Below are 27,053 nucleotides of genomic sequence, written 5' to 3'. Positions count from 1 at the left end.
AGAGGTCTATTTTGGAGGGACTCTTGCGCTCATAAAGACTATTGTATGGAGGAATAAAAAAAATCCTTCCAGTAGCACCTTTAAGACCAACTAAGTTAGTTTTTGGTATGAGCTTTCGTGTGCAAGCACACTTCTTCAGATAGAGATGGGTAGCCGTGTTGGTCTGCCATAGTCGAAATAAAAAAAATCCTTCCTGTAGCACCTTAAAGACCAACTAAGTTAGTTCTTGGTATAAGCTTTCGTGTGCATGCACACTTCTTCAGATACATCTGAAGAAGTGTGCATGCACACGAAAGCTTATACCAAGAACTAACTTAGTTGGTCTTTAAGGTGCTACAGGAAGGAATTTTTTTATTTCTTCAGATAGGTATCTGAAGAAGTGTGCTTGCACACGAAAGCTCATACCAAAAACTAACTTAGTTGGTCTTAAAGGTGCTACTGGAAGGATTTTTTTTATTTTGACTATGGCAGACCAACACGGCTACCTATCTGTAACTAGATGTATGGAGGAGTTAGCCCAAATGCACAAAGGAGCTTGCTTTGTGCACAAAATGCACAAGAGGCACCAGCTTAGGCCTCCACAAGAAAATCTGCACAAATGGCTTAGAAGAGGAGTCCCACTCCCATCTGCCCCACCAAGCTCAGTTTTTCCTCAGCCAGCCTCCACCTGCCTACCTTCACACTTGCAACCTCTCCAGGTTTGTGGCACTGCCTGCCATGTCTCAGTGTTGCTCTTGCACAACTAAGGAAGGAAGAAAGAAGGGGACAAAAGTCGAGTCAGTTGGTTCCGCCTGCTGTTGGCTCTGGCACCACCTACTGTTGACCTCCCTGTCTTCCACTTTACCAGTTGCAGTGGGCACTAGCTGCCACTGCTAGCGAGCATGACCGTGTTGCCAACCCCTGACTTGGAAGCTTGCTGTGCATTTCCCCATGGAAAGCAGGGCAGCTTTGTGCCTACCTGCCTTTATAGTCCACCTAGTCCACTGGTGCACTTGGAGTGTTCAGAACCTCAGCCACTACCTGGATATATCCAGGTGCAGACTCCAACCTAGCTGTGAACTTTGTCTTCAAAAGGAGCACAACCCCATGCAGAACAGGTTGTACTCCCAATCGCCAGTTTGTCACCTCTGGCTTCCCCAGATTAAGTCTCACTTTGTTAGCCCACCACTTCAAGATCTCCACAGCTTCCTGTAAAAAGTACCTTTGGGAGACCCTGGATGACTGGAATTTGTCGTGTAAGATGAATTGCATTTTAAAAAACAACAACCCAAACCCCTCAAACTCTACTATTCATCATTTAGCAAAAAAGGAAGCCACATCTACCCTTTTGCCAAGTTTGTGAGGTGATGCAGGTTTGTAGCAGTTTCTGAGACAACACAGGTTTAGGTCTTCCCACCAACTGGTGTTGCTTTGGCTATGAACACAGTGGCTTGTTCATCTGGGCAGAGTGCACAGAGGGCTGTAGCTCACTCCAGCAATACCAGCAGCATTACACTTTCATCATGCAAAAGGTCCCAGGTTCAATCACCAATGGCATCCAGATAGGGTTGGGAATGTCCCCTTTCTGAAACTCTTGAGAGCTGCTGCCAGTCAGTGTAGGCAATATGCCTGACTTGGTATAAGACAGCTTCCAGTGTTTGGGAAGGGAATAAAACCACCCTCTTACCCGAGACCATTAATGAGATTGGTTCCCTGCTCATATATCACTTGCTGGTTTTTAGGGTTTGGAGTGCTTCGGGAACAAGTTGGTTGCTTCCCAACAGGCTCCTGCCAAAAGGTTTTAACACACCGCAATTTCACACTCTACATGCTCTGGAAACGTGGGTTAATTTTCTTGATAACCATAATTAGTGGGTTTTATCTCTTCATGGCTTACAAACCAGCTATGCTCACCATTGAATGCGGCGGGGGGGGGGGGAGCAAATTCTGATCACGGACTAGCAAAATATGTTGGCATAAACTTAAGTAACCGGGAAATAGAACCAACTTCAGCCTCATTTTGTTTGGCATAATTTGTTCCTGGTTTTTAAACATTCCAGAATTCTTGGAAGGGAAGGGGCCATAGAGAAAAGGATTGAAGAAGGAAGGAGAAAGACACAGATATATTTTGGAGTTCTTTCATAGACACGAAACTTGCCCTTTCTTTTGTTTGGTGAAAGGCATTGTATATCTTGTGGTGCTGACGGCGTTTCAGAACAAAAATGTTAATAATTCTATACTACACCTCATTTCCATTGTTACACAACACCACTTAAATAGGCTCAGGTTTTTTTGTTGAGCAGATTCAAAGGGAAAAAAATACGCCGACATCAGACATTACCCATTCTAATGAATTTCTCTATCTTTCATACTGTTTTTTCTGTATGGTACAAATAAAAGATGCCAGCCTGTCCACGCCTGTTCAGTGCAGGGCGAGTTCATCTTTGGTAGCCTCCCAACAAGGAAACATATGGGAGGCCTCTTGCACCAGAGAAATTCTGAGGACGTTTTAAATTTAGGATTCTCGCTAGCCGCCCTGATTTCCAGCGGAAAGGGCAGCTGCATCGCGCTCCCTGCCTCAACCGCAAGAGCTTTGGACCAAATGCCAAGAGGAAACTGAGGTTGTCTTCTGGGAGTCGCTCGCTGTCCATGGCGACTATTTTTGGGCAACGCAGAAAGCTTGGGGGAGCCACCCAGTTTAATGGCTTGCTTATGTCCTAGGAATGATGGAGCTGGGCCTTGCCTGGGCTCTTGGCAGTCTTGCCAATAAAGTCTTTGGGCACAATCTTGGGAATTTCACCTGCACAAGCACCCCCTCCATCCAGAAAAGAGTGGGAGTTTGCATCTGCTTCCTCGTGGCTGAATTTTGCAATTGGATAATCAGCGGTTGCTTCTGCTGCCATTGTGGGTGGAGCTGCAGCTGCCAATAATCTTCCTTCTGTCAAAGCAGTGCTGTTGCCTCCGTAGTTCAGCAGAGTTGTAATTTGAAAACAGCAGCAGACTCTTAAAAGGCCAGTGAGACTGCCTAAAAACTGTGGCTATTTCCCCAGCTTCCAGGAATTTAATATCAATCTATCTAAATGGATATTAATGTTTAGCGCTCTTTCTCTAGAAAAAGAGGTGCTGAAACTCACCGTGAACGCCTCTCTTGTTCTCTTATAAAGGCAATAGTGCCCACCTGAGAGGTGCCGGAACTGAGTTCCAGTAAGTTCTGGCTCGAAAAAAGCCCTGTTAGTGTTCTGTATTATATATTTAATATATAATATCTAAAATATATCTGTTTCCCAGAGAGCAGCACAAGAAAAGAGCAGTGGCATGCAGTCCTGGCATCAGCACCTGGGCTAGTTTGGGCATTCCTGGACAGGTGCTGCTCACTGTAGTGTGTGTGTGTGTGTGTGTGTGTGTGTGGGCAGATAGGCATGTACGCAGTTACAGGTGCTTGGTTTTTTGGGGGTTTTTTGGTTCTTTAAAGTACAGTATCCTTTCCTACAACAAAATGATGCTTATTCCCAAGTAAATGTCTTTAGCACCAGGCCACTCTACTTTTTTGAAGCAAGCTCTACTTTATTCCTCTAGCCATTGTGGTGCTATGATTTAAATGACTTAATTTAAATGCATTTAATGATTTAAATGCAAATCTGCCCATACTCAAGAGTTCTTCTTCTTTAAAAAAAAATCGGGGCTGATGAATTTTTCTTCTTCTTGTTTTTCTTTTTGCTTTGATGTACCAGGAAGGTAGAAGCAATTGTTCTGTGGTGTGTGTGTGGGTGTGTGTGTGTGTGTGTTAGTTAACAGTGTGATTTTCAACTGAAGTAACATGCAGGGTCAGTTAAAGCCATTAAGTCCAAATTCACCTATTTGTACCACTGGCTGAACCCTTCCTCCTTGCAGGGTCCAAACTCCTGCCAAGCTATTCTACAGCTTCCCCCCACCAGTGAAAGACTTTGGGCTCTCAAATTTAGCAGCACCCTGTGCAATGCTAAAATTTGGGGAGGGGGGCTCACGCTTCATTCTACATCTTGTTCAAACCAGTTGTCCTATCCTAAAACCACCTCTGCCCCCACCCCCATAGTTGTAGGAATACAGGAAGTTGCCTTAGACCGTGTCAGACCAATGGTCCATTGAGCACAGTATTCTCTACACTGTCTGGCAATGACTCTCACGGCTTTCAGGAATGAGGTTCCCAGCCCTACCTGGAGACAGGCCTTCTCAGAGGTCCAGAGGGACCCAGGCCACTTCTGAGGCACCAGCCATAATAAAAATGAAAAACTACAACACACAAATAAAGTACGTAGAAAAAAGAATGAGACATAATCTGAATGTTTTTAACATTTAACAGATGCTTTCCTAGCCTTTTTCTGTGCACATGCACTAACTATTGAGGGGGGAATCCCGCTTTCATGCAGTAGTGCTGCTGATATTAAACCCATTCAAACACTTTTGCCCCATAGCTGAATGGGGATAGTTGTTTACCTGCTTCAACATGTTGAAACATTTTGGCCTGATGTACAAAGAAACAACTTGTGAAAGTTATCCAATGCTAAAAGCTTAACAAGCTGCTGGATTGGAGCCCCGCTTTGAGATGGAGGCCCAGGTTAAACCTCTCTCCAACTTCAGTTGAACCTGGGGACTTTTGCTCTGCCCCTGAGCTGCAGTGCTTCTTATCCGGCTCATCTCCCCGCTCAGTAGTTGGAGCCCTTAAACAATTAAGCCTTTGAGGGAGGTCTTGACTTCGGCATGCAATTTTAAGGTTCACACTCCACAGAGGGCTGGCATTTTGTTCACTCAGCAGGGACAGGGCAGAAGCTCCCAAGTATGACAGTGATGGCCTCCCTAGTTCTTTATCCTGGCATTTGGAGGCAGACTGCCTCACACCATGGAGATCCCATGCAGCTTTCATAGTCTTCCAGTTTATGAATTTGTGGTGCACTTGGGTCATTTTGGACTCTGGTTTATTGCAGCCTCCCCCTTTAGATGGTCCTGCATATTACTTCATAGTGTGGCAAGCCAGTGCTTCTGCTTTTGAGGCCACAAGTATCCACCACCACGTCTTGTGGCTGTGAATTCTGAATTATTTTCCCCTTTAAGAGGCCAACTGAGGTTCCCTCTGTTGTTTCCACCCCACCCCCTGCCACTGCCAAGACTCCCTTGTGGCAGGCTGCTCCTTCCTCCCCTCCCCCCCCCCATTTTCTGACTGTTGCAATGGCAAGGAGTGGTACCAGACTATATTTGAAATAAACGGTGAACAGCCCAGAACAAAGTAGTGCAGCTTTTGAATTAAACCCACCTGCTGCTTCATCCTTTAAAGTTAAGAGGGCTCCACCTCAGAGGCTCCCAGGCAGGCAGCTGCCAGTTGGGGTGGGAAGCCAGGCCCGATGTCTACAGCAGGTGCTCTTTCTGCTCCTGGTTCTTTCAAAGCCTGAGGCTGGCTAGAGTGACTTCTCTCATACCCACAGCTGAAGGGTCTCCTGGGAGAGCATAGTGGGTGTTTGGCAAGCTGGCAGGCAACATGGTTGCCTCTCAGAGACAGTGTAATCGCTGGCTGGTGGTCTTCAGCTGCGCTTCAGCTGGATTTGGTCTGGCCTCTTGTTTTTGCACATAAGGCAGCGGAACAAACCTCAGTGCAGATAGCAGAGGATTATGGTTGCACTGATTAAGTGGGAAAAGATTCTTCCTACCCACAAGAGAGAAAACTCTGCCCATATTCTCCACATAATGGCACACAGGAAGCTTTTTTTTTTCAAATGCCAATACTGGCAACTCCTAACTTCCTTGGGATCCAGGCCTCGAAGGAAGCCGAGAAGATTTTTAAATTTCTGGAGACCAGCATGAAGAACGAGGGAGGATGGGAAGTCAGGGGCAGCCACTGTGGTGTCCTCCAGACCTTGTTGGACTCTCAACACCCATCAGCCCTGGCCAGCTTGGCCAGTGGTCAGAGATGAGGGAAGCTGGGTTGCCAAGAACATCTGGAGGGCACCACGTTGGCATTCCCTAAGCTAAGGAGGCGCGTTCAGCTGTCTGGGTTTTTTCCTGTACCACGTATGGAATTTTTGATGCTTGTTTTTTTGTTTGTTTAGATTAATAAGGGTGAGCTGGAAAGCATGTGGGAAATGTGTGGTAAGAGGTTGGAAGCCAAAGGAATGGTATTCAGTGGTCTAGTGCTGGGGGCGTCCCAGCGCTGCTATGAGAAGAAACCATGCAGGAAATAAACTGAGCTATGGAATGATAGAAAACTTGTTTAACCTGTGTCATGAATATCCCTAAGGCCACTGGCCAAAGACATTTTGCTGTTTATGGGCGAGGGGCAAGATGGTGCCTCCTCACCTGCCACCACTGGCAATGGGATCCTTAACCGCGGGGGTAGTGGTGTGGGACACCACATCCTCCACTGTCTTCAACTGAGGAGGCACAGAGCAAGCCCATCCACTTTCTTTCTTTCTTTTTTTTAATGATATTTATTAAAAGTTTAAAAATTACAGAAAAAAGGGGGGAAAATAACAATAAAAAGAACAATAACAAAACATATAAAACATATAAAAGCCATACAACAATACAGCAAAAAAGAAAAACAAAAAAGAAACTAAAACACACATCCAGTATTCCATATCTTTACCTTTCCTTTATGTCGGGGAACCAGCCCACCAGGTGCGGAGGAAAAATGACGAAGAGTCATGGGTGAAGGTTTAAGCAAGGAGTGAGCTCTCTCTCCCAGCAGCCTTGCATGTTTATTAGCCTTGCGCACATTACATCATGTTGCATATACACGTGTAGCACTCGGGTGGAAAACAGCTAGGGTTTGCATTTCTTAGAATAACTATTCTCTCTCTACCAGGATATAACTCCAGACAGCCGCATAAGCTTTGCGGTTAGGCAGCTTGTCAGTGACCCAGGCGAGTGAGGGGAACAAGTCAGCAGATGCTTCCTCTTGCACAATCTTGCACAAGGGTGCTATTTTTCTATTGCATCCCCACATGCCCTCCTTTTTTGTATTATTTAATCAGAGTCATAAATTTCATTCCGAGGCAGAAGCTCGCCAGGGTCGCACACAGCGCGCTGGTAACCAGGTAGGCCGTCCATCCAGGTCCACTGCCGCGTAGCCGCGTCCCCAGGAGATGAGTGGCACAGGACCATGCCATGTTGGATCAGGTAGCTGTCTGTAAGATACAAGAGGTCGAGCCAAAGGCTCTGCTTTTCGAAAATGAATCTCAGCCGGTGTATATTCCCTATTATGGGGACACAAAATATGGTTAAGAGTGAATAAAACAATATGCACAATTGAAGGAATCTCGGCAGAGGGGGCATTTCGACCTCCAAGTTGTTTGGACAGCAGTGTCTTGAAGGTCAAGTGCGCCCTCTCCACAATCGCCTGTCCTGTTGAATTAAAAAGGCAAACCATGGATTAATTTCACATTCCATAAATCACAAAAGGATGAAAACTGAGAGGAAATATAGGCTGGGCCATTATCCGTTTTAATGCTTTGTGGCTTACCCATCACAGCAAAACAGCGCAGGGTGTGCTGAATGACGTGACGAGCGGTCTCACCCTTCAATGGGGTGGCCCAGATAAATCCAGATGAGGTGTCCACTGTCAAGTGAACTTTTGAAAATGGGGCGAGCAGAGGGGTGTGAGTAACATCCATCTGCCAAACCGCAAGAGGGGACGTGCCCCTAGGGTTCACCGCATCAAAAGGAATCATGGTTGGAGCTTTAGAACAGATAGAACATTGAGAGACAATGTCTCGTGCCTGTGCAATAGGGATTTTAAACATTTTTGCCAAAACTTTAGCAGGCTGGTGAAAGGTAGAATGAGAGAGAATAGGGTCAGAAAACAAGGAAAACACTTCAGATCGCAGTGCAGCGTCTGCCACGGCATTTCCCTGAGCCAAAAACCCTGGGTGATTGGTGTGGGAACGAAGGTGTGCAACATAAAAAGGATGACGGCGTTCTTGAATAAGATACTGCAAGGTAGAAAAAAGAACAAACAAATCAGCATCTAACGCAGGCGTGATATAAGAAACAGGCAGGGAAGACAGAAGGCGATACACATATTGTGTATCAACAAGCAAATTAAAAGGTTTATCAGGAAAGAGTTGAAAGGCAAGGATTACTGCAGCAAGTTCAGCCCGCTGGGCGGACCTCTGTTGCTCAGTAAATTCAGTTTTCCATTTTCCACCCTCCTCCCATGCCACCACCCCCCGCGTTTTTGACCCATCAGTGAAAAGGGTAAGGGCAGAGGGGATGGGGGTTGGAGAAAGAGCAGTTTTTAAAGTATAGACAGTTTGAGAAAGAAAAGACAGGCGTGGATCAGAGGGGGGATTATGCGTGATGGTTCCCAAAAAATCCACAAGTGCTACTTGAGTAGCCACGGAGGTGGAAATCAGGTGTTGTGTTTCTGTGAGTGAAAAAGGCAGGTAAATTTTTTCAACGTCCAGTCCAGAGAGGGCTTTTGCTCGAGCGCACCCTTTAATTACCAAATCCATTACAGCCGCTGGAGAGGAATAAATGTTACGCGGTGGAGTATGCGGAAGGTGGATCCATTCCACAATGTTGACACCCGAGGGGGCAGCCGATTTCTGTGAGTAGAGAATGGCTGTAGGCAGCAAAGGTGTGGAAAAAATTGCCAAGGATAACTGCACATTGTGCAGAGTGTCTATGCGATCCACCATTCGGTCTCTTAATAAAGCATTAACCTGTTGTAAGGCTTGTAGCATTTCTTCTGTAACTGGGATGACTTCTCCGGCTAGGTTGTGTCCTTGTAAGGCAGAAAACAATGGTGACAAGGTGCTAGTAGGCAGATTAAGGTAATTCTTTATCCAATTCAGGTGTCCCAAAAGTTGTTGAAGGTCAACCAGCCTTAGGCGGGCAGGAAAAGACAATTGGGGAACAACCGGAATGGCAGCTTGTTGTGTCAATTTATGTCCAAGATATAACATAGGCAAAGTTTGCTGAACCTTATCTGGGGCAATACACAGTCCAAAATCTGTGAGGGCAGATGTAAGGTCTTTTAATAATTCCACTGATATGTGCTTCGCAGCCACAAGGATATCAATTGGGTGGAGGCTTTGACAGGCTGGCGCTTCTCCCCCGACACCCAAAACCTGCGCAGCTGCCTTTGTGGGCCATTCGGGAGGCCAGTCTTGTTTAGCAATCACAGTAACATCTGCCCCTGTATCCAGAACCCCCTCTACCTCACGTCCACCCAGTGTCATTTTTAATGTAGGGCGCTGAGCTGTGAGAGGCATTGCAGCAGCAATTAAGGGGGTATCTGTAGGAGCTGTGACACCGCAGGGAGCAGTATGACTTTAGCCACTGGTGTGCCAGATGAAAAACCTAAGAGGGGGGCTGCTTGTTTAATTGCAGTCCCCAGTGGCGTCGGCGGAGGCTGATAATCTGGTGGTCGTGGCGGAGTAAAAGGTGGTGGTTGAAGCGGTGCAGCCGGATATATGAAAGGCATATTCAGGACTGTTTTTTGTTGTGGTTGCAACGAAGCCAAGAGGATGTTTTTGGGCGTAAGAGTTGCCATGCAGCCACGGACTTTAGCCCAGGCACTGAGGACGTGAACATTTATGCGGCCATGGCCATGAAAGTGGTCGCCAATCCTATCCCAGTCTGGAATTTCCCATGTCCCGTCGTCAGGGAGCCATGGACAATGTTCATCTATGGCCAGAATCAATGCAATTAGATCACCTTCAGGTACTTGCTGTTTATTTTCCCGAAGGAGGTGCTGCATGTCTTTTAAAAATTGTTTCTGAGGGTTGGAGAGCGCAGAACCCATGATAAAAATAGAAAAATAGCTACTCACCGGGGATCCGAAGATGAGAAGGCGCCTTGAGCCACAGCCGGGCGGGTGAGTAGCAGTGAGGACCGTCTTTGACAGCACGCGTCCTGGAAGCCGTTCAGGCAATCACACGAGGCACCATTTGTCGGGGAACCAGCCCACCAGGTGCGGAGGAAAAATGACGAAGAGTCATGGGTGAAGGTTTAAGCAAGGAGTGAGCTCTCTCTCCCAGCAGCCTTGCATGTTTATTAGCCTTGCGCACATTACATCATGTTGCATATACACGTGTAGCACTCGGGTGGAAAACAGCTAGGGTTTGCATTTCTTAGAATAACTATTCTCTCTCTACCAGGATATAACTCCAGACAGCCGCATAAGCTTTGCGGTTAGGCAGCTTGTCAGTGACCCAGGCGAGTGAGGGGAACAAGTCAGCAGATGCTTCCTCTTGCACAATCTTGCACAAGGGTGCTATTTTTCTATTGCATCCCCACACCTTTACTTGTTTCATCGACCTCCTCACACCTCCCTTTTTTTGTATTCTGGTTCAATTCACTATTTCAGCAAGTTCTTCCCATCTTTCTCAATTTTTATTCCATAATTTATCTTAATGGTCTAACCTTGAATTTTTTCAATTTAACCCATTATCAATCAGCTTTTACTTAATTCTTTGTTGCATTTCTACTAAAACCATGTAAGTTCATTCCCACATCCTTCTAACACTCATTAATTTTACAATGTTTCTGTAAGTATACTTTAAATTTTTTCCAATCTTCTTCCACCGACTCTTCTCCCTGGTCTCGAATTCTGCCAGTCATTTCCGGCAGTTCCATGTAGTCCATCAGCTTCATCTGCCATTCTTCCCTGGTGGGTAGATCTTGTGTCTTCCAATACTTTGCAATGAGTATTCTTGCTGCTGTTGTAGCATACATAAAGAAAGTTCTATCTTTCTTTGGCACCAATTGGCCGACCATGCCCAGGAGAAAGGCCTCTGGTTTCTTCAGGAAGGTATATTTATATACCTTTTTCATTTCATTATAGATCATCTCCCAGAATGCCTTAATCTTTGGGCATGTCCACCAAAGGTGAAAGAATGTACCTTCAGTTTCATTACATTTCCAACATTTATTATCGGGCAAATGATAGATTTTTGCAAGCTTGACTGGTGTTATGTACCACCTATAAATCATTTTCATTAAATTCTCTTTTAAGGCATTGCATGCTGTAAACTTCATGCCATCCACTTTCCACACTTCAGCATCTGTCGCCTGAGGCGACTGCCCCATTCTGCCTTATGATAGGGTTGACCCTGAATATTGGAAAGCTAGAGAGGCCCTTTACAGGAAGAGAAGTTCAGGTCAAGAAGCCTCTTCTTTTCTATGTCTGCTCTTGGGAAGATGGGCAGCTCATCATGGGGGGGCCAGATACATCTTTGTGTATGTACCTCAAAGTACCTGTTAAGTCACAGGGGGAGAGCGAGAGAGATGGTTTCTGCCCATGAAAGTCTGGTTGTGTAGTGTAAGCAGCTTATATAAGGCTGGGGGGCTGAAGTGTTCCACATTCTCCCTTCCAGACAAAGTCTTGCATTCGGCTTATTTTTTTGGCATGGATTCTGATAGATAGAGTTCTTTCTGCATCTCATTCGAATATATTTTAAGACTTCAGATTCTTTATGTGGTTCGGTGTGCCAGAATTTCCTTTTAATTTAGTGTCCGAAAAAGGCACATGGACCACTCTGAGGCAGCAGGGACTAGTATAATTACAGTGGAGGTGTAATTTATAGAATAAAATGACACTGACACACACACACACACACACATACACAGCTGAAGCTAAAAATACCTTGAAACTGGCAGGGGTGTAAAAGACGTCCTGTGTGCAGACCTGCAGAGATTTTTTTATGGGGCATGCTGGAAGATGTAGAAAATAAATATACTGGAATTATCTGCAGAAATGGAAAAGGTGCTGGAAGGGATGGAGTTTTGTTTGCATTTTAATGAGAAACTACCTAGTTTGCACCTCTCAAACCTATATATGAACTGAAATACAATTAGCTTTCAAAATTAATACTTGGTCAGGAGCTGATGCTGTTGTGGAGAAGCTTTTAGTTCAAATCTACCCTTAGCCATGAAGCCCTGGTTTTGGGCCAGGCTCCTCACAGGGCTGTTGTGAGGACAAAAAAAGGGTGCTGCCCTTGGAGATATAGTGGGGCACAAATATGAGATGATATTAAAAGCACACTTAAATAGAGCTGCTGAGAGGGGGAGTTTCCACTGAGAAATCAGTGCCTATCTGCTCCCCACCCTGCATTCCCCAATTGCACTGCAGACAATGGTGGGGCACAGAGCAAAGTCACCCGGGGATCTCTTAAGAGGTGGGCCATCATTGGGGAGGAGCAGGTAGTCCTTTAGATACCCTGAAATCAATGTATATGGGGCAGCCTTCCCCAGCCTGGTGCCCTCAAGGTATTTTGAACTACAACTTAAGGTTACCAGATGTCCCCGTTTCCCATGGACAGTCTCCAGATTTACAAATCAGTCCCTTGACAAAATCCATCTATTGGAAGTTGAAAAGTGTCCCCGGATTCATTGAAAAAAATCTGGTAACCTTACTACAACTCCCATCAGCCTCAGCATTCTACAATTGTGCTGGTTGGGGCTGGTGGGTGTTGCCTGGAACATCTGTAGGGTACCAGGTATAGGACTTTAAAGGTGACAGCCAGCTGTTAGAGTGGGCTTGGAACCAAACTGAGAGCCGATTTAGATGACAAAGGAGTCACATACTCTGAGTAGCAAGCTCCTGTCAGCATCCCGAGAGCTCCATTCTGCATCAGACATTAAAAAAAACCACCCACGTTATTAGGCCAACCAAAATATCACAGAAAGAGCAGGCAATCTTTTGAATTGTTCAGAGCTCAACATCCGGCCAGATAGTAAACAAAGCAAGTGGGGGAGAACATCTTAGCTGATAGTAACAAAAGAATTTGCTTTCTTTAGCATCCAGCCTAATGAAGAGCTCTGGGGAACTTAAAACTAGGTGTAGTCCTAATATAGATCTGAGTTTTTTGTCTGGACCAACACGGCTAACCTTTTTTCTTTTTCTTCTGTGCCAGCTGCAGCTTCTGAACATTCTTCAAAGGCAGCCCCACCTAGGGTGCAGTGTGGTAGTCCAGCAAATGAGAGCCCGGCTGTGCCCAGGCTCAAACTGAACCATGATGAAAGCCTGTGGTTGCTCCCACTCCCCACCCCCAAGCTCACAACAGGACAGTAAAATGTGTTTGTGCTTGAGCAACACAGGAGGGGAGAGTGCTCCTGTGCTCAAATCCTGCTTGCAGGTTTCCCCACAGGCATCTGGTTGACCATTGCAAGAACAGAATGCCAGTAGATCTTGGCTTGATCCAGCTGCAGGCTCTCCTTATGTTCTCGTTGAAACACCCTCAGCAATCCCAAAATGTTTTGGCTGCTTCCTTTGCCTGTGGTGAGTTCTGCCTCCTCCTCCTCCTCCTCCTCTCCTTCAGTGGCAGCAGAGTTGCCCATCCCTCTTTGCCAGGCCCAGACCTCTGGCCAGGAAGAGCTCTGTGTCCGCATCCGCCCAGGGTCGGGCACCCTGCCAGAGTCGCCTTTATTTTCTTTAAAAACAAAATGAGGAGTTTGTGGTGAACCCAGTAGCTGGAAGGAATGACTTTTAAAAGACGGAGATGCATAATTAAAATCTCAGCATTCTGTTTGGGAGAAGGGCCCTCGGTCGCTCACTCCCCTTATGTAAACATCCAGCCTGACATGATGATCAGAGTTAACAAAAGAGAGTGGAAAATATGAAGCAAACACAAAAGCAATTAACATGCCAAATAACATCAAGCTGTGTTTTCTGTAGCCTCAAACTATTTTGATTTCATTATTAAAGGACACAGTGCTAGGACTTTCCATCTAGCATGGTTTTATTAGCAAATGATTTAGAGAAAGATAGCAATGGCTAGAAGCTAGGAATTGGTACCGTGTCTGTAGAGTACACAGCATCAGAGTTTTGGTGCTGCCAGAGCATGGACCTGCCTCTCCTGTGCCTCAGTAGTACCACATTCTGCCATGCTGGAATGGGTTCAGAGTTACCTTATAAGAAAACTATAAGTCATATCCATTTTACTACATTTTAAAAGCACCTCAAAACATATGCAGGTGCAAACAGCATTGGAAGTGGGTTTGCATGTAGCTGCTCCAATATCATCATGAGCATAAATCAACAGTGTCCAATGCAAAGGATGCCTACAGGGGTCTCAAAATTTCCATTTGTAAAGGCAGGGCTAGGTGGGATGTCCTTGGTCACCAGATGGATTAACCTTCAGCTGCAGGTGTTGGTGTCAGTGTAGGCTCTGTTCTCCCTCTCAATGTTCCTTGGTTGTCTTTCAAAGCATCCAGTGTCTTAGGTTGGTGACTTTTGATGGCTGCTTCCAGATGGGTGTTTATTGTGGGATGGGTGCATCGTGCATGCCATCTTTTTGCAGTACCCACATGGCATGGTTGGCATCAAAATGTCAGCCCATAATCCAGATATCCCCTTTCCATGGAAAATTCAAAGAGTTTTTAGAAACCTGTTGCCAAGGATCTGTTTGGCACATAACAATGGCCCATTTGCAAATTAAGCCTTCATGGAGACGCCCAGAGTGTTTCAGAGCAGCAGCAAGCGATTATCAGGATCCCCCAGTGTAGATGAATAATTGTCATCATCAAGCATCCCTGAAAGGCAGTCCTGAGAGAGAGAGAGAGAGAGTGTACGTGCGCACGCACACACACACGTTTGTTTGTTTGTTTGTTTGTTTGTTTGTTTGTTTGTACGTTTGTACGTTCTTCTCTTTCACATTCCAACCATGAGAAGCTTATGGGGTATGGCCCTCCCCCAGGCTTGGTTTCCTTGAGGAAAGCAGCCACTGGAGGCTTAGGGTGTTTTGTAATATTTGTGGTTATTTACAAAGGCACAGATGGGATATCGATGGAGATGCAGCTTAAACTCTCCAACAACAGACAGCAAAAGTCCACTAGGACCCAAGTACCTACGGGACCGCCTCTCCTGATATGCCCCATGGAGGACCTTAAGGTTAGATTGGCCCCGACTTGGTGGAATGCTCTGTCACAAGAGACTAGGGCCCTGCGGGACCTGACATCTTTCCTCAGGGCCTGCAAGACAGAGCTGTTCCGCTTGGCCTTTGGTTTGGACTCAGTCTGACCCTTATGTTTCCCTCCCCTTATGGTTTTGATTTATGGGCTACTTTTAAAATGAGGCTGCATTCTAGATTGCATTTTAACCTGTATTTAAAATTGGGGGTTTCCCCCCCCCCCCATTAGGTTTTTTACTGTAATTTTACTGATGTTAGCCGCCCTGGGCCCGGCTCTGGCCGGGGAGGGCGGGGTATAAATACATTTTATTATTATTATTATTATTATTATTATTATTATTACTAGTTCCACATCAGATAAATCAGTGAAATAAAGTAGGAGGAGAATAGTGCTTGAATGTACATTAAAAGATAAAAATATTTGCCTAACCAGTTTTAGTGGGTCAAAGTGCATTGGGATGTGAAGATGTATGCTCTTAACCCTTTGCTTTTAAAAACAAGCACATGATTGCTTTAAGTAATAAATCCCAGAGAAGTTATTATCTACGTTCTTCCCCTCACAACCCTCCATCCTGCCCTGGCAGTTGTTTAGGAAGAAGCATTTCTAGGAAAAGGGGTTCCCCTCCCCTTTCATTGCAGAGTGCCTCAAAGTTAAATAACGTCTCTATTAAACTCCCATAATCCTGTAAACAGATGGGAAAGAACATGTGGGTTTGGTTTAGGTTTGTTTTCAGTGTTTGCAAAGTACTAATGAACTTCATTTACAATCCCCAAGGTGAGAAATGTTCTCTGGGTGCCTGGCCTGCAGGCACCATTAGTGGCGTAACAGCATTTTTTGGAATGTGCAGGAGACAGGTCTCAGCCTGAAAATAAAGGGCAGATTAAAGTAAAGAGTGCATCTGAGCACATGAAGGTTGCCTTTCCTTTTAATAATCATCATGAGCTACACACACACACAGACACACCACACACCACACACCCCATGGGGTAAAGGTATCTAACCTTCTATTCTGGCTTGACCCTCAGAACTTCTGTTTTTAGACATTGCCCATGAGTGCAAAAACAGTGTTTTTACATGCTCCTGTGCTTTATAATATGGTCACATTCTTAGATGCAGGGGTGGTAGTCTGGGAGCACACAAAGCTTTTGAGACTGGTGTCTCCTCACCCCCTGAACAAATATAAAATTGAATCCATCCAACTATCACTGCGTTTGCTTGCTTTAATGCCACCCTTCAATTAAAAAGTCCCAGGGCAATTTATAGTAGGTTACAAAAAGGCAGCAAAATGACATTAAAGCGATGTTGCCAAGAGGAAAGGGCAGCACGGAAGACAATCAGAGCAGAGATGTTAAATGATCAGAGATTAAAAGCCAGGAGAACTAAAAACATAGTTGCCAAGTGCCTAAAAATACGGCCAGCCCAATATGTTTTGCTGCCTGAGGCAGACAAGATGCCTCCTCCACTTCACCCCCTGGACTAGCAGCTGAATCTTATTTCAACACTAGCTGTAAGGCAGAGACCTCTATCTCATATGGCTAGCTTAGGGGTTGCCAGGTAAGCAGTGTGGTACATGCACAGGTGAGCCCTGTCCTCCAACATCTCCTTGCTCCCTGTTCATCACATTGCTTGGCCAGACAAATGCTGCAGAGGCAACACCAACATGTGCCGTGGGAACAAAGCAGCAATGCATTCACGTACATGGGGCCAGCTGGAGAGTATGGCCTGTGCTGGCTGCCTCTCTGCCTGCTCACTTGGCCAGGGGCCTTTCCCAGCACTGCCATGTATGACATGGGAGTGGAAGATGATCAGGCTAGCCCAACCAGGTCCACATCCCCACCAGCAGGACAACTCAAGAGGAATAGCTGGGAATGGTTGGGCCTGGAGAAAGTGGGTGGAGAGAAGTTCTTTTCCCTCTCCCAAAACTCTAGAACTCGTGGCCATCCAATGAATCTGAATGTTGGAAGATAATAGAAAGGACTTCTTCATGCAGCACATGGTTAAACTGTTGAACTTGCTCCCACAGGAGGCAGTGATGGCCAACAACTTGGATGGCTTTAAAAGAGAATTGGACAAATTCACAGGGGAGAGGGCTATCAATAGCTATGCTCCGCATCAGCAGTCAAAGGTAGCAATGCTTCTGAATGCCAGTTCCTAGAAACTAGAGGAGGGGGAGAGGGCTTTTGCATTCAGGTTGTGCTTTGGGGCTTCCTGTTGGGTCATCTGATTGGTGCAAAGGACACCTTTTGGATGATAGCAGAAGGCGGCAAACGCTTTGCTCAGGTGCCAGACCTGCTTCCCGGTTTGAGAGTTTCTGTCAGTGTAGCTGAGATGGCTAGAAAAATGGCAAAACAAGGAAAGGATAAAGTGTGTGTGTGTGGCTGGCTTAAGCAGACAGCTCCTAAACTTGAAGATGTTTGTCAGACTTGGAAATAAAAACAAACACAAGCAGTCCAACCCCCATCAAGTTCTCTCTGCCTCGGTTCCCTTAATTGGGAAGGGAAGTATTCCTTTGGAAACCGCAGCCCACCCTAACCTCTCCTGGCACGTCACAGACAGTCAAGCCCTTTTCACACACCAAAAAGGGGGGAGGAAAGCAGCTGTTTTCTCCCAGCTAACCGCCAGGCCTCTGCACTGCTACTTAACAACCACTAAATTCCAGGATGCTAGAGTGCCTCCCCCAACCTGCTGCTCTCCAGATGTTTATCTGGGGAGCATCAGGTTGGCGAAGGATGCCCTATGGAACGCTTGAGTGCAGTTCTCTCCTAATTCTCCTGACCGCCGAACTGCTATGAACTGAAATCAGGAAAGGTACTGGGGGATCTTACTAGTGTGGCCTGAGAGATGGCTTTCAGAGGTCTTCTTTGAAAATAAAGACGGTCGATGGCATTTGTTCTTGTACATCCCTTGTTCCCCTTGCCAGGTTTTAAGAGCCAGTTTCATGGGTGTAGCCAAGGGGAGGGGCAGGGGGGCAGCTGCCCCCCCAATCAATAAAAATAAATAAAAATACATAGCTAACAGGTTCTGTCCCCCCAAAAGGCCTGCCCCCCTAACAAAACTCCTGGCTTCGCCCAGGGCCAGTTTTATTCTGTTACTCCTATAGCGTGTGTTATAGACTAAGAGCTTGCAACCAAAGGAGATTCTGCCATTATTTTATTTTATTATTTTAACGCTGCATCTCTCCAGCTGTATCTATCTGTCTTTTACCATATGAGGACTGTGCTTCTAAGCCATGGAAGAACTGTGAGACATATTGATTAGTCAGGAGGGGAAATTCCCTGTGAAAAATGTGACCCATAACTTCATGATGCTTTACCTCCCTCCTTAGGAGGAGGACATGTGTTTTATGTTACATAGATTGACTCAGATCCATTGCCTTTGCCACCCCTCAGCCCTCAGTCAACAAAGTTTTCAGAAGGCATTTTCTCCTGGCAGATTGGGTGTGTGCTAAACTTGAATGTATTTTAAACTCGGTAAATAGAGCCAGAGCTGTGTAGTGGTTAGAGTGTTGGGCTAGGACCTGGGAGATGGAAGTGGAAAGCCCTACTTACCTGTGAAGCTCACTGGGTGACCTTGGGCCAGTCACAGTCTCTCACCCTCACAGGGCTGTTGTGAGGATAAAGTGGGGAGGGGAACAACCACCTTTAACTCCTTTGGGGGGAAGGTGAAATAGAAATGTAGTAAATAAATAAGATTTGAGTAATGTGGAGTGAAGGCTAAAGTACATTCCAAGCATAGCAAAAGGACAGCATCAAACTGTGTAGTGAAAATTAATAAAATAAATCACCTCCATTTTTTTAGTTAACTGATATTTTATTTGGCTATTTTATTAAGATTTTACTGGTGTTTAGCATTCTGGTCTTTTAAATGATCATTGCATTGGTTTGTCTTTAAATGTATACAACACTGTGTTAACTATGGTGGCTTGCTTACTATGGTGGCTTGCTTGGTGCCATCATATATCTTTAGGCATCATGCAAAAACCTTCCTTTATAACCAAGCCTTTATCCTTTAGCTATCTGTGGCCTTTTAGAAGTGGGTGGGATATTTTTAATGTATTTCTTTCTGCTCTTCGTTTTAATGTATCTACGTGGGGTTTTTTGTCTGTCCTCAGTTGTAAGTCACTTTGGGTTGCACCGAGCAAGTTAAAGCGACTTAATTCAGTAAACAACAACAATAGAGAATGTGGCTTAAAGATGTCCCAATAATCCACGTGTTGGGGGGGTGTGCATGTGTGTGTGTGTAATCATGTCCCAATTCTTTCCAGTTGAACTAGATTGGGACATCTTCCACCAGAAGCCTTATTGGAAGGAATTCAGGTTCGACTTGGCACAGATCCCAACAGGGGAGTCTGTAACAGCGGCTGAATTCCGAATTTACAAGATGCAAAGCTTCAGTTGGCATGTCAACAAAACCCTTCACGTCAGCATATATGAGATTGTCCAAGAACATTCTAACAGGTACAGTAAGAGCAAACCAACTTCTGACCCAGAACACACAACTGTCAAACCATGGGGACTAATAACTGTTCGACATTACAATCCCATTGGAGCAGGAGTAGGGAACTGCTTGTAGCCCAAGGGCTGAATTAAAACCCAGCCAAAACATTTGCTGAGTACCAGAGGTAGGGTAAGGTATTTGTGGGTATGGCATTTTTTAAAAAGCCAAGCCAAATCAAAGAACAAACATCCTCCCAAACACCAATTCCATTGCAAAAGTTTCATCATGAGCCTCACAGAACATATTGGAAATTAATGCAGTAGAAAAAAGCTCATATCCAATTGCAGACTCCCATCAGATACAGCAAAGTGATGATCTGAGGAGCTGGGAGATGGAAGGAGGAGCAGGAAAGCAGTTTCTGGATGCTGCAAGCTGAAGGTGGATAGCATTTCAGGCTCATAGCAGCATCCTTAGAGGCAGATGCTTCCTCTTGCTTCCTGGATAAGAAGAGAGCAGCTCAGCAATTTTATGCCTTAGTCAAGTTGGGAAGCAGTTCTCAAGCCATGCCTTGCATGGCAGCATATGTGGAAAGTTGTAGAAAGTCTGGGCTTTGCAAAAAAAATGCCCCAAAATTGCCACAGTTGCTGGGATTGGCATAGGATGATGTCACATGTTGGTTGCCCCAAATGGCCTTGTGGGCTAAATGAGAAGGCCTGGTGAGCCTAACTAGATGCACAGGGCCAAAGTCCCCCTCGGCTGCACTTAGAGGCAGTATCCCACAGGAAGAACTCCTACACCACGTTTGACTGCAAATAACAACGTTCTAGTGAGAGTCATACAGGAGACATTCCCTATGGGTTAGGAACATAGACAGCTGCCTTACTCAGTGCCAGATCATTGGTTCATCTAGCTCAGCAGCGACTTTCCAGGAGATGCTGGGAATTGAACCTGGGAACTTCTGCATGCAATGCAAATATTCTACCACCGAGCTACATTCCTTCTTTCAAATATATACAGTCATTTTTACACAATAGGAAGTTCATTTACACCAAGTCAGATCATTGGTCCATCTCTCAGTAATGTCTACACAGACAGGCAGGTTTTCAGAAAGGTGACATTTCCACCCCTGCCGGGAGATGCCAGGGATTGAGCCTGGGATCTACTGCATGTAAAGCAGATGCTTGACCACTAAGCTACAGCCTTGCCCAGTATTCTCAGGTCATTCCAATTATTTTAAAATTTACACATACTGATGCCAGGCTCGGGATGCAAAAAGGTTTACTAGGTAGGGAGAATCCCCTGTGAAACATAGGTAGTAATTTTTAAATAAATGCACCTACACTACAAGTGCACCATGCATACAAATATTAAGTGAACAAATGCAGAAAATAAGAAGTAACTGCTGCAAAGAAAATTTCCTTGTCAAAACACTGTAAAATCTTGGGGAAGCCCGATAGTAGCTTTCGCCAACCTAGTACCCTCCAGATTCCATCAGCCCCCAGATAACACATTCAGATGATGCTGGGTCTGATGGGAGTTGTACCCTAAGTCTTCCGGGGGGGGGCACTAAATTGGAGAAGGCTGCCTTGTATCACAGTGGTGTTGTTTATTTTAAAAAAGCCAAGCCGAGCAGTTGTGCTTATATTTGCTTTCTGCTACTCCAGGGACTCAGACCTGCTTCTCTTGGACCTCCAGGATATCCTGGCTGGGACAGAGGGCTGGCTCGTGTTCGACGTCGCAGCTGCAAGTAATCACTGGCTATTACACCGCAAATACAACTTGGGCTTGAGGCTCTATGTGGAGACAGAGGACGGTAAGGCTAATGGGATTTTTGATTGATTTATTTTTTTGCAGTTTTTAGGAATCCCATTTTGTGGTAAGAGTTGTTATGTTGGCTGTAGAGAACAAGAGGAGCAAACTTGATAAGGTGGTATTGCATATGGAACCACCTTCTGTTCACGTACGGCTTATTTATTTATATTAAAAAATTGTATTGCTCCATAGCATAAAAAATAACAAATAGGTTTACAAAAGTATCCATATATCCAAAAGGCAGCAGCCAGATTACTGGCTTGGGTTCCATTTAGATCTCATATAGCCCCCGTTATATGAAAAGAAAAGAAACACTACTTACCAAGCAGCCTAAGCAGCAAAACTCTAGGAAGAAAGAGCAGCTGGCAGGGCAATAATATGAGACATTTGGAAAGCCTTGAGCACCCTTTGGTGGAAAGGCAGAATACAAATTTCAACAGGCAAATAAGATTAAATGTGTAGTCTGATACATATCAAAGTTGGAAAGGCCTCAAAAAATGGAAGCTAACTTTTCAAGGAAGGTAAAGCACATTATGACTATAATCCGATTTCCATCTAGTCATTGAAAACTTGCAAATGCCATTTGCTAACAGCCAAGGAAAGCACCAGAGTCTCTGTGTGCCTGTTCTCCCTTTCTCCGTCTTCAGGATTCTTGTCCTCCCTAGTGGGGTGCCCTGGGCAATGACCCCTAAACAGATTAACACCCCTACCTATTAATCTGATGTACAGCAGTATTAACATAGTGGAAAGGGTTTGTTTTTTGGATTCTGCAGGACAGAGTGTTGATCCTGGATCAGCTGGCCTCTTGGGTCGCCGCGGACCACGCTCCAAGCAGCCCTTTGTGGTGACATTTTTCCGGGCAAGCCAAAACCAAGTCAGAGTCCCGCGTGCAGCCAAGCACCTGAGGAAGAGGCAGCACAAGAAGAACCACAGCTTCCCGCACTCAAACAGGCTCCCAGGAGCGTTTGGTAAGGAGCAGAAGGGCTGGAGAAGCAGCTAGGGAATCGGCTTAGTGAAGGACAGTCAGACTTTGCCCCCAGGCTGGGCCACAGAGGGTCATTTGTTCTGTCACTCAGGCACATGCAGCCCAAGCATGGACTCAGAAGCAGGCTACTGCACCAGGCATCCAACAGGCCCTTCAGTGCTGCGAGGTGACTGGCAGGCTGCTAGCAACAAGAGACCTAGGATGCTTCCACCTGGAAGTTTATTGTGGACTTGGGTCTTAAGAAATGGGGAATCAGCCATTGCTTCTTCACCCCAGAATCCTAGGTTGTAAATTGATGCCTGCCAGCACTTGGCAGAGACCAATTCAGTCTGTGCCCAGCCTCCGTCTTTGGAATGAATCTAGATGCAGAGTTCAGGGCTTTCCAGGCTGATTTTTTTATTCCACCCCCTGTGACACACAGAACTTTCTGTAGCACCTAGGAAGAGATCTGGAGAATTCTGTTGTGGCTTTTGGGTTGGTCCTAATAAAGGCACTGCCCAGCACTGGCTAGTGAAATATAAACCAAGCCAAGTTAAAGCTAATGATAAAAACGACAAGAAAGATCCCGATGCAACCAAGTGCCAAGGAGAAAAGCAATTGGCTTGAAGCATAAAAACATAAGCAGACCTCTGCTGGATCAGGCCAATGGCTCCTTTCATCCAGCATCCTGTTCTCATAGTGGCCAACCAGATGACCCAGTGGGAAACCCCTAAGCAGGACCCGAGCACAAGAGCCCTCTCCCCTCCTGCAGTTTCCAGCAAATATATTCAGAAGCATTGTTGTCTCCAGCTGTGGAGGCAGAGCACAGAGATCATGGCTAATAGCCCTTTCTGAACAGCCTCAAGGTGGGCACCAATACAGAGAATGGCCAAGTCCCCTTGGCATCAGCTGTGCCCCTCAGGCCACACCCCTAATTCAAATCCTCCCCCCCCCCCGAACCACTATTAGCGGCTGGTGGAGGGGAACCTGCAGGCATCCATTGTGCTGTTACCTGTAGCGGGGACAGTTTTGATCATCAGGGTGATGGTGTGGAAATAGAGTTCCTGGTCCTGGTCCACTTTACCCACCCACCCCACGAACAGTTGCTTTAATAATGGTAGTAATGTTGAAAAAGATGCTGGAGATACATTTCCTCTTCTTTCCCATCTATTGTGGCCCCGAGGCTTATCAGGCTCATCAACTGGCTGCCGGGGCTTGGCTGAGTCCATTTAGCTGGTCAGCAGTGCCTGTAAACTCCTTTGGATGCAGCCCCATCTTCGCCTGCCCTAGACCCAACATCACTGGGCAAAGGGCAAGTAGGCACAGTGTTGTTCAAATGGCCTGCTGGGGGGCAGAGGTTGCCCACCACTGCCCTTCCATGGTGCAGATTTCCCTTTGGCTTATTGCCCATTCAGTGAATGATAGAGAACCATCTGCCTTTTGATGGACATTCTTGGTCCTTCCCCCCCAGATGATGTCCACATTTCTGAAGGGCGGCAGGTGTGCAGAAGGCACGAGATGTATGTCGACTTTCAAGAGCTTAAATGGATGGTAACTATTTCAATAATGTTCTTCTTTACATAAGTCATTTCCCCCAGAAAAGTTAAATATCTTAGCATCACCTTCCCCTTCTCCTTTCCAATCTTTACGGTCATTCTGAACCCATTTCTTTCAAAGTCATGGCAGGTTTATATAAAGCATATTTTCTCAGGGATTCCCAAGGTGACAGCCCAGAGAAGTGAATCGCTGCTCCCATAAACCCAGTTTGTGGGCACCCAAGCACCCCCCCACCCCCATGCAGGAAACCAGCCCTAACCCACATTGCTGTGGCAGAGTACCAATCTCTGTCTGTGTCTCATTCTGATCAGCAACTTACAAAGAAAAAGTGTGGCTTAGATATCAGAAGTTTTGGGGACTCACGTAGATCTCTTAAAAAGAAAAAAAAGACTACCAGTGCAGTCCTAGAGCTAGTACAAGCCAAGGGTGAAGCTGGCAGTAGTTTCACTGCTCTGCTAGTGCCCTTCCCTGTGGTCTCATGCCAGCAGGGTAGAAATGAGCTCCTTCATCCCTTTCAGGATGGATTTTTAAAAAAAACTAATTTCCCTTCCACTGGAAACAAAAAAAAAAAGATTTCTCCTGGGTTTGGGGGCTAGGAAAGCTTGGATCCTTCAGATTCCTCCTCCAACCTACCCCACACTGCCCCCAACACAAACCTCGCCAACACTGGAGGGCTGGCGTCTGAAGGGCCAGGGTCACAGACATTTCTGTGGTGATGGGGAAGGGAATCCAGTGGTGTCTGATCTCTCTCCCTGACCTCATTATCATTATCATGTTATTGTTTTATTTATCACCTTTCATGTGAGTCTCAAGGCCATTTGCAAACACACCATAAAAACTAAAATGGTTTCAAAACAGTACCAAAAGACTCCTGAGGCAGAGATGTTTTTACCCAGGTGAAAAAGCCTTTCAAAAGATAAATGTCTTCCATTGATTCTGGAGGGTGCAGATAGCAGGTGCCTGTTGTATCTCAGTGGAGATGCTGTTCCACCCAAGAGGAGCAGTGACACTGAAAGCCCTACTCGGAGCTGCTGTGGAGACAGCTGCTGATATTTTGGGGTCTTCAAGCAGAAACTCAACTGGTAAAGTCAGAGGGCTCTTTAAATGCCTTTGCTGCAGGTAAGCTTTTTAGCCACACCTTCTCCTAAGTTATTTTGCTTTGTTCTTCCAGGACTGGGTGATTGCCCCGCGGGGCTACTCTGCCTTCTACTGCGCAGGGGACTGCGCTTTCCCTTTGGACTCCTGCATGAATGCCACAAATCATGCCATCCTTCAGTCCCTGGTCAGTGTCTCCGCATGGCAGAGGGCACCTTGGAACAAGAGAGGCAAGCTAGAGGGGATTGTCTGTAGGTGCTGGGGAAGCCCATAGCTCAGGAGCAGAGCAGGTTCAGTGGCATCTCCAGTTAGGGCTGGGATAAGACTTCCGTTTGAAATCCTGGAGATTTTCTGCCAGTTGACAGTACTGAGCTAGATGCACTTTGAGCAGCTTCCTGTGTCTTTCTGATCAGAGTTGAAGAAGTGGGGTGCACCCTTGTTCCGCTATCGCCCTTAGGTCAGTAGCCTTCACTGATGCCTTTAGTGCACTTGGTAGTGTAGGGAACTGGATTGGGCTGGGCAGTTCTCTCTCCTACAGCTTGCGGGCCAGGTTTGATGAATGAGAAGGGTTGCCCACTTGACAAATCATCTGATGTCACAATGTCAGCTGGAGACTTGGTTGTGCTTTAATTATCTGTCCCTCAAGTGTGGCAGATGCTCCAGGTCCCTTTCACTTGCAGCATCTTCCCTCCTGTGTTAACGCCCCTCACCCAAAGCCTTAATGCTCCTTTCAACCCCAAACCTGATCACGTCTTTCCTTTTCCTGGCTTTTTTTTTTTAATTACAAAGAGATCTATAAAATGCAACCACACACCTGACATATAGTTTGGCCCTTAGTGAAGCCGAAGCATAGATGCCATGGTGGCCTTCCTTCTTGCAACCCTCAGGGAATTCTGGTGCCTGGTGAAAATGCACCTGGTGGTGTATCTATGGACTACAACTTCCATCAGCCCCAGCCAGTAGGGCCCTGGCTCCAACTGACTGTGTTTCAAAACAATTGCCCTAGTGTTTGCATGGGCAGGGGACAAGTCAGGAGAGGCAGAGGGAGCAAGCTTGCGATGCTGTATCTCTCTCACCCCAGCTACAAAAGCTGTTTCCCATGCACAAAGATTGTTTTCTAGCTGAAATGAGTTCACTTGCTCTTGGGACCCAATGCAACCCCAGAGACCTCATACATTGGGCCTTCAGACAGGCAACTGAGCGTGAGGCCATCTTTCCCTGCAAAGCAGGTGCTCTCCAATCGGTTCTTCCCTCTGTTGCAAGAGCTTCTTGTTCACTTCATTGGGGTGGGGAGGCAGTTCCAGGTGCATCCTGATCCCTCGAAAGGCATCGTGATAATCCTCCACTCCCCTTCAGCTGGAATTCAATGGGATAAAAGTAGATGTGCAGGGGAAGCAACAGCCACTGCAATCTGACTTCCAGCCCCTCGATAGTTGCCTTCCAGCGATGGTGCCTTGAGAGAGGCTCCAACATAAACTGCAACTCAAGCTGCCAAACGGTTTTGAATAAATATTTTTGCCAACGCGGACAAATAACCTACTCATGGAAATTGATGCCTTTTCTCCGTATAAACAAGTGCTGCTTTGAAGTTTTTTCCTTCTCCAAATCAAGATGCTAGGGTGGGGGGAGGCTGGGGGTGTGCACATTCAGCCTTTGGACCTCGGGGGCTGGTTACTCAACGTTCCAACCAAGCCAGACAATTTCCGATGGAGGAGAGCTCCAATGACTGCATCTCCCTTTAACTCCATTTTTAGGTTCACCTGATGAAGCCTGAAACAGTCCCCAAGGCCTGCTGCGCACCCACCAAGCTCAGCGCCACCTCCGTCCTCTATTATGACAGCAACAACAACGTCATCCTCAAGAAACACCGCAACATGGTGGTCAAGACATGTGGCTGCCACTGATGCCTGGGTGGACATTGGACTGCTGCTGCATGCAGGAAAGAGGCAGGAGGGAAGCCTGGCAGTCTGCGGGCCCTGAGCACCTGTTGGAGAGGAAGGGGACTAAAATCTTGCCACTATGCAGTAAGTGAAGGAGTCGGCTCTTCCCGCCTGACCTTGAGCTGACACAGACTCGGGCTGTTTGGCTGGAGGTCAGTTGGTTCACATCCTCAACAAACTGAACAATCCCCCACAGAGGAACCTTTGCCAAGCAAACTAAAACATGATCTGGCTGCACGCATAGGCCTGTTTTGTATTCTGTGCCAAGACCCCGCCCAGTTCCTGCACTGTAAATTAAATTAAACTTTAAAAGCCACGGTAGAGAAGCATGCAAATTAGGATGCCCTGTTTGTACACTTTATTTCATCCCTGACATTTTCAGGGCT

The 27,053-nt window shown here is 46.2% G+C and overlaps 1 protein-coding gene across 1 annotated transcript in view; it reads left to right on the top strand.

Moving 5' to 3' along the window:
• The window catches only part of LOC308484667 (bone morphogenetic protein 8B-like), a 30,726-nt gene extending 3,822 nt beyond the window's left edge, over window positions 1-26,904 (top strand). Inside the window, exons 2-7 of the mRNA XM_081019626.1 lie at window positions 19,127-19,319; window positions 20,964-21,112; window positions 21,885-22,079; window positions 23,547-23,626; window positions 24,804-24,914; window positions 26,482-26,904. Of these exons, the coding sequence (XP_080875752.1) occupies window positions 19,127-19,319; window positions 20,964-21,112; window positions 21,885-22,079; window positions 23,547-23,626; window positions 24,804-24,914; window positions 26,482-26,631 (878 nt within the window). The 3' untranslated portion in view covers window positions 26,632-26,904. The remainder of the gene's footprint in view (window positions 1-19,126; window positions 19,320-20,963; window positions 21,113-21,884; window positions 22,080-23,546; window positions 23,627-24,803; window positions 24,915-26,481) is intronic.
• The last annotated feature ends 149 nt before the right edge of the window (window positions 26,905-27,053 follow it).

This window comes from Podarcis pityusensis, assembly GCF_964106645.2.
Source record: "Podarcis pityusensis genome assembly, chromosome: 8".
Classification (NCBI taxonomy): Eukaryota; Metazoa; Chordata; class Lepidosauria; order Squamata; family Lacertidae; genus Podarcis; species Podarcis pityusensis.
This window is presented reverse-complemented; position numbering and strand designations above follow the sequence as displayed.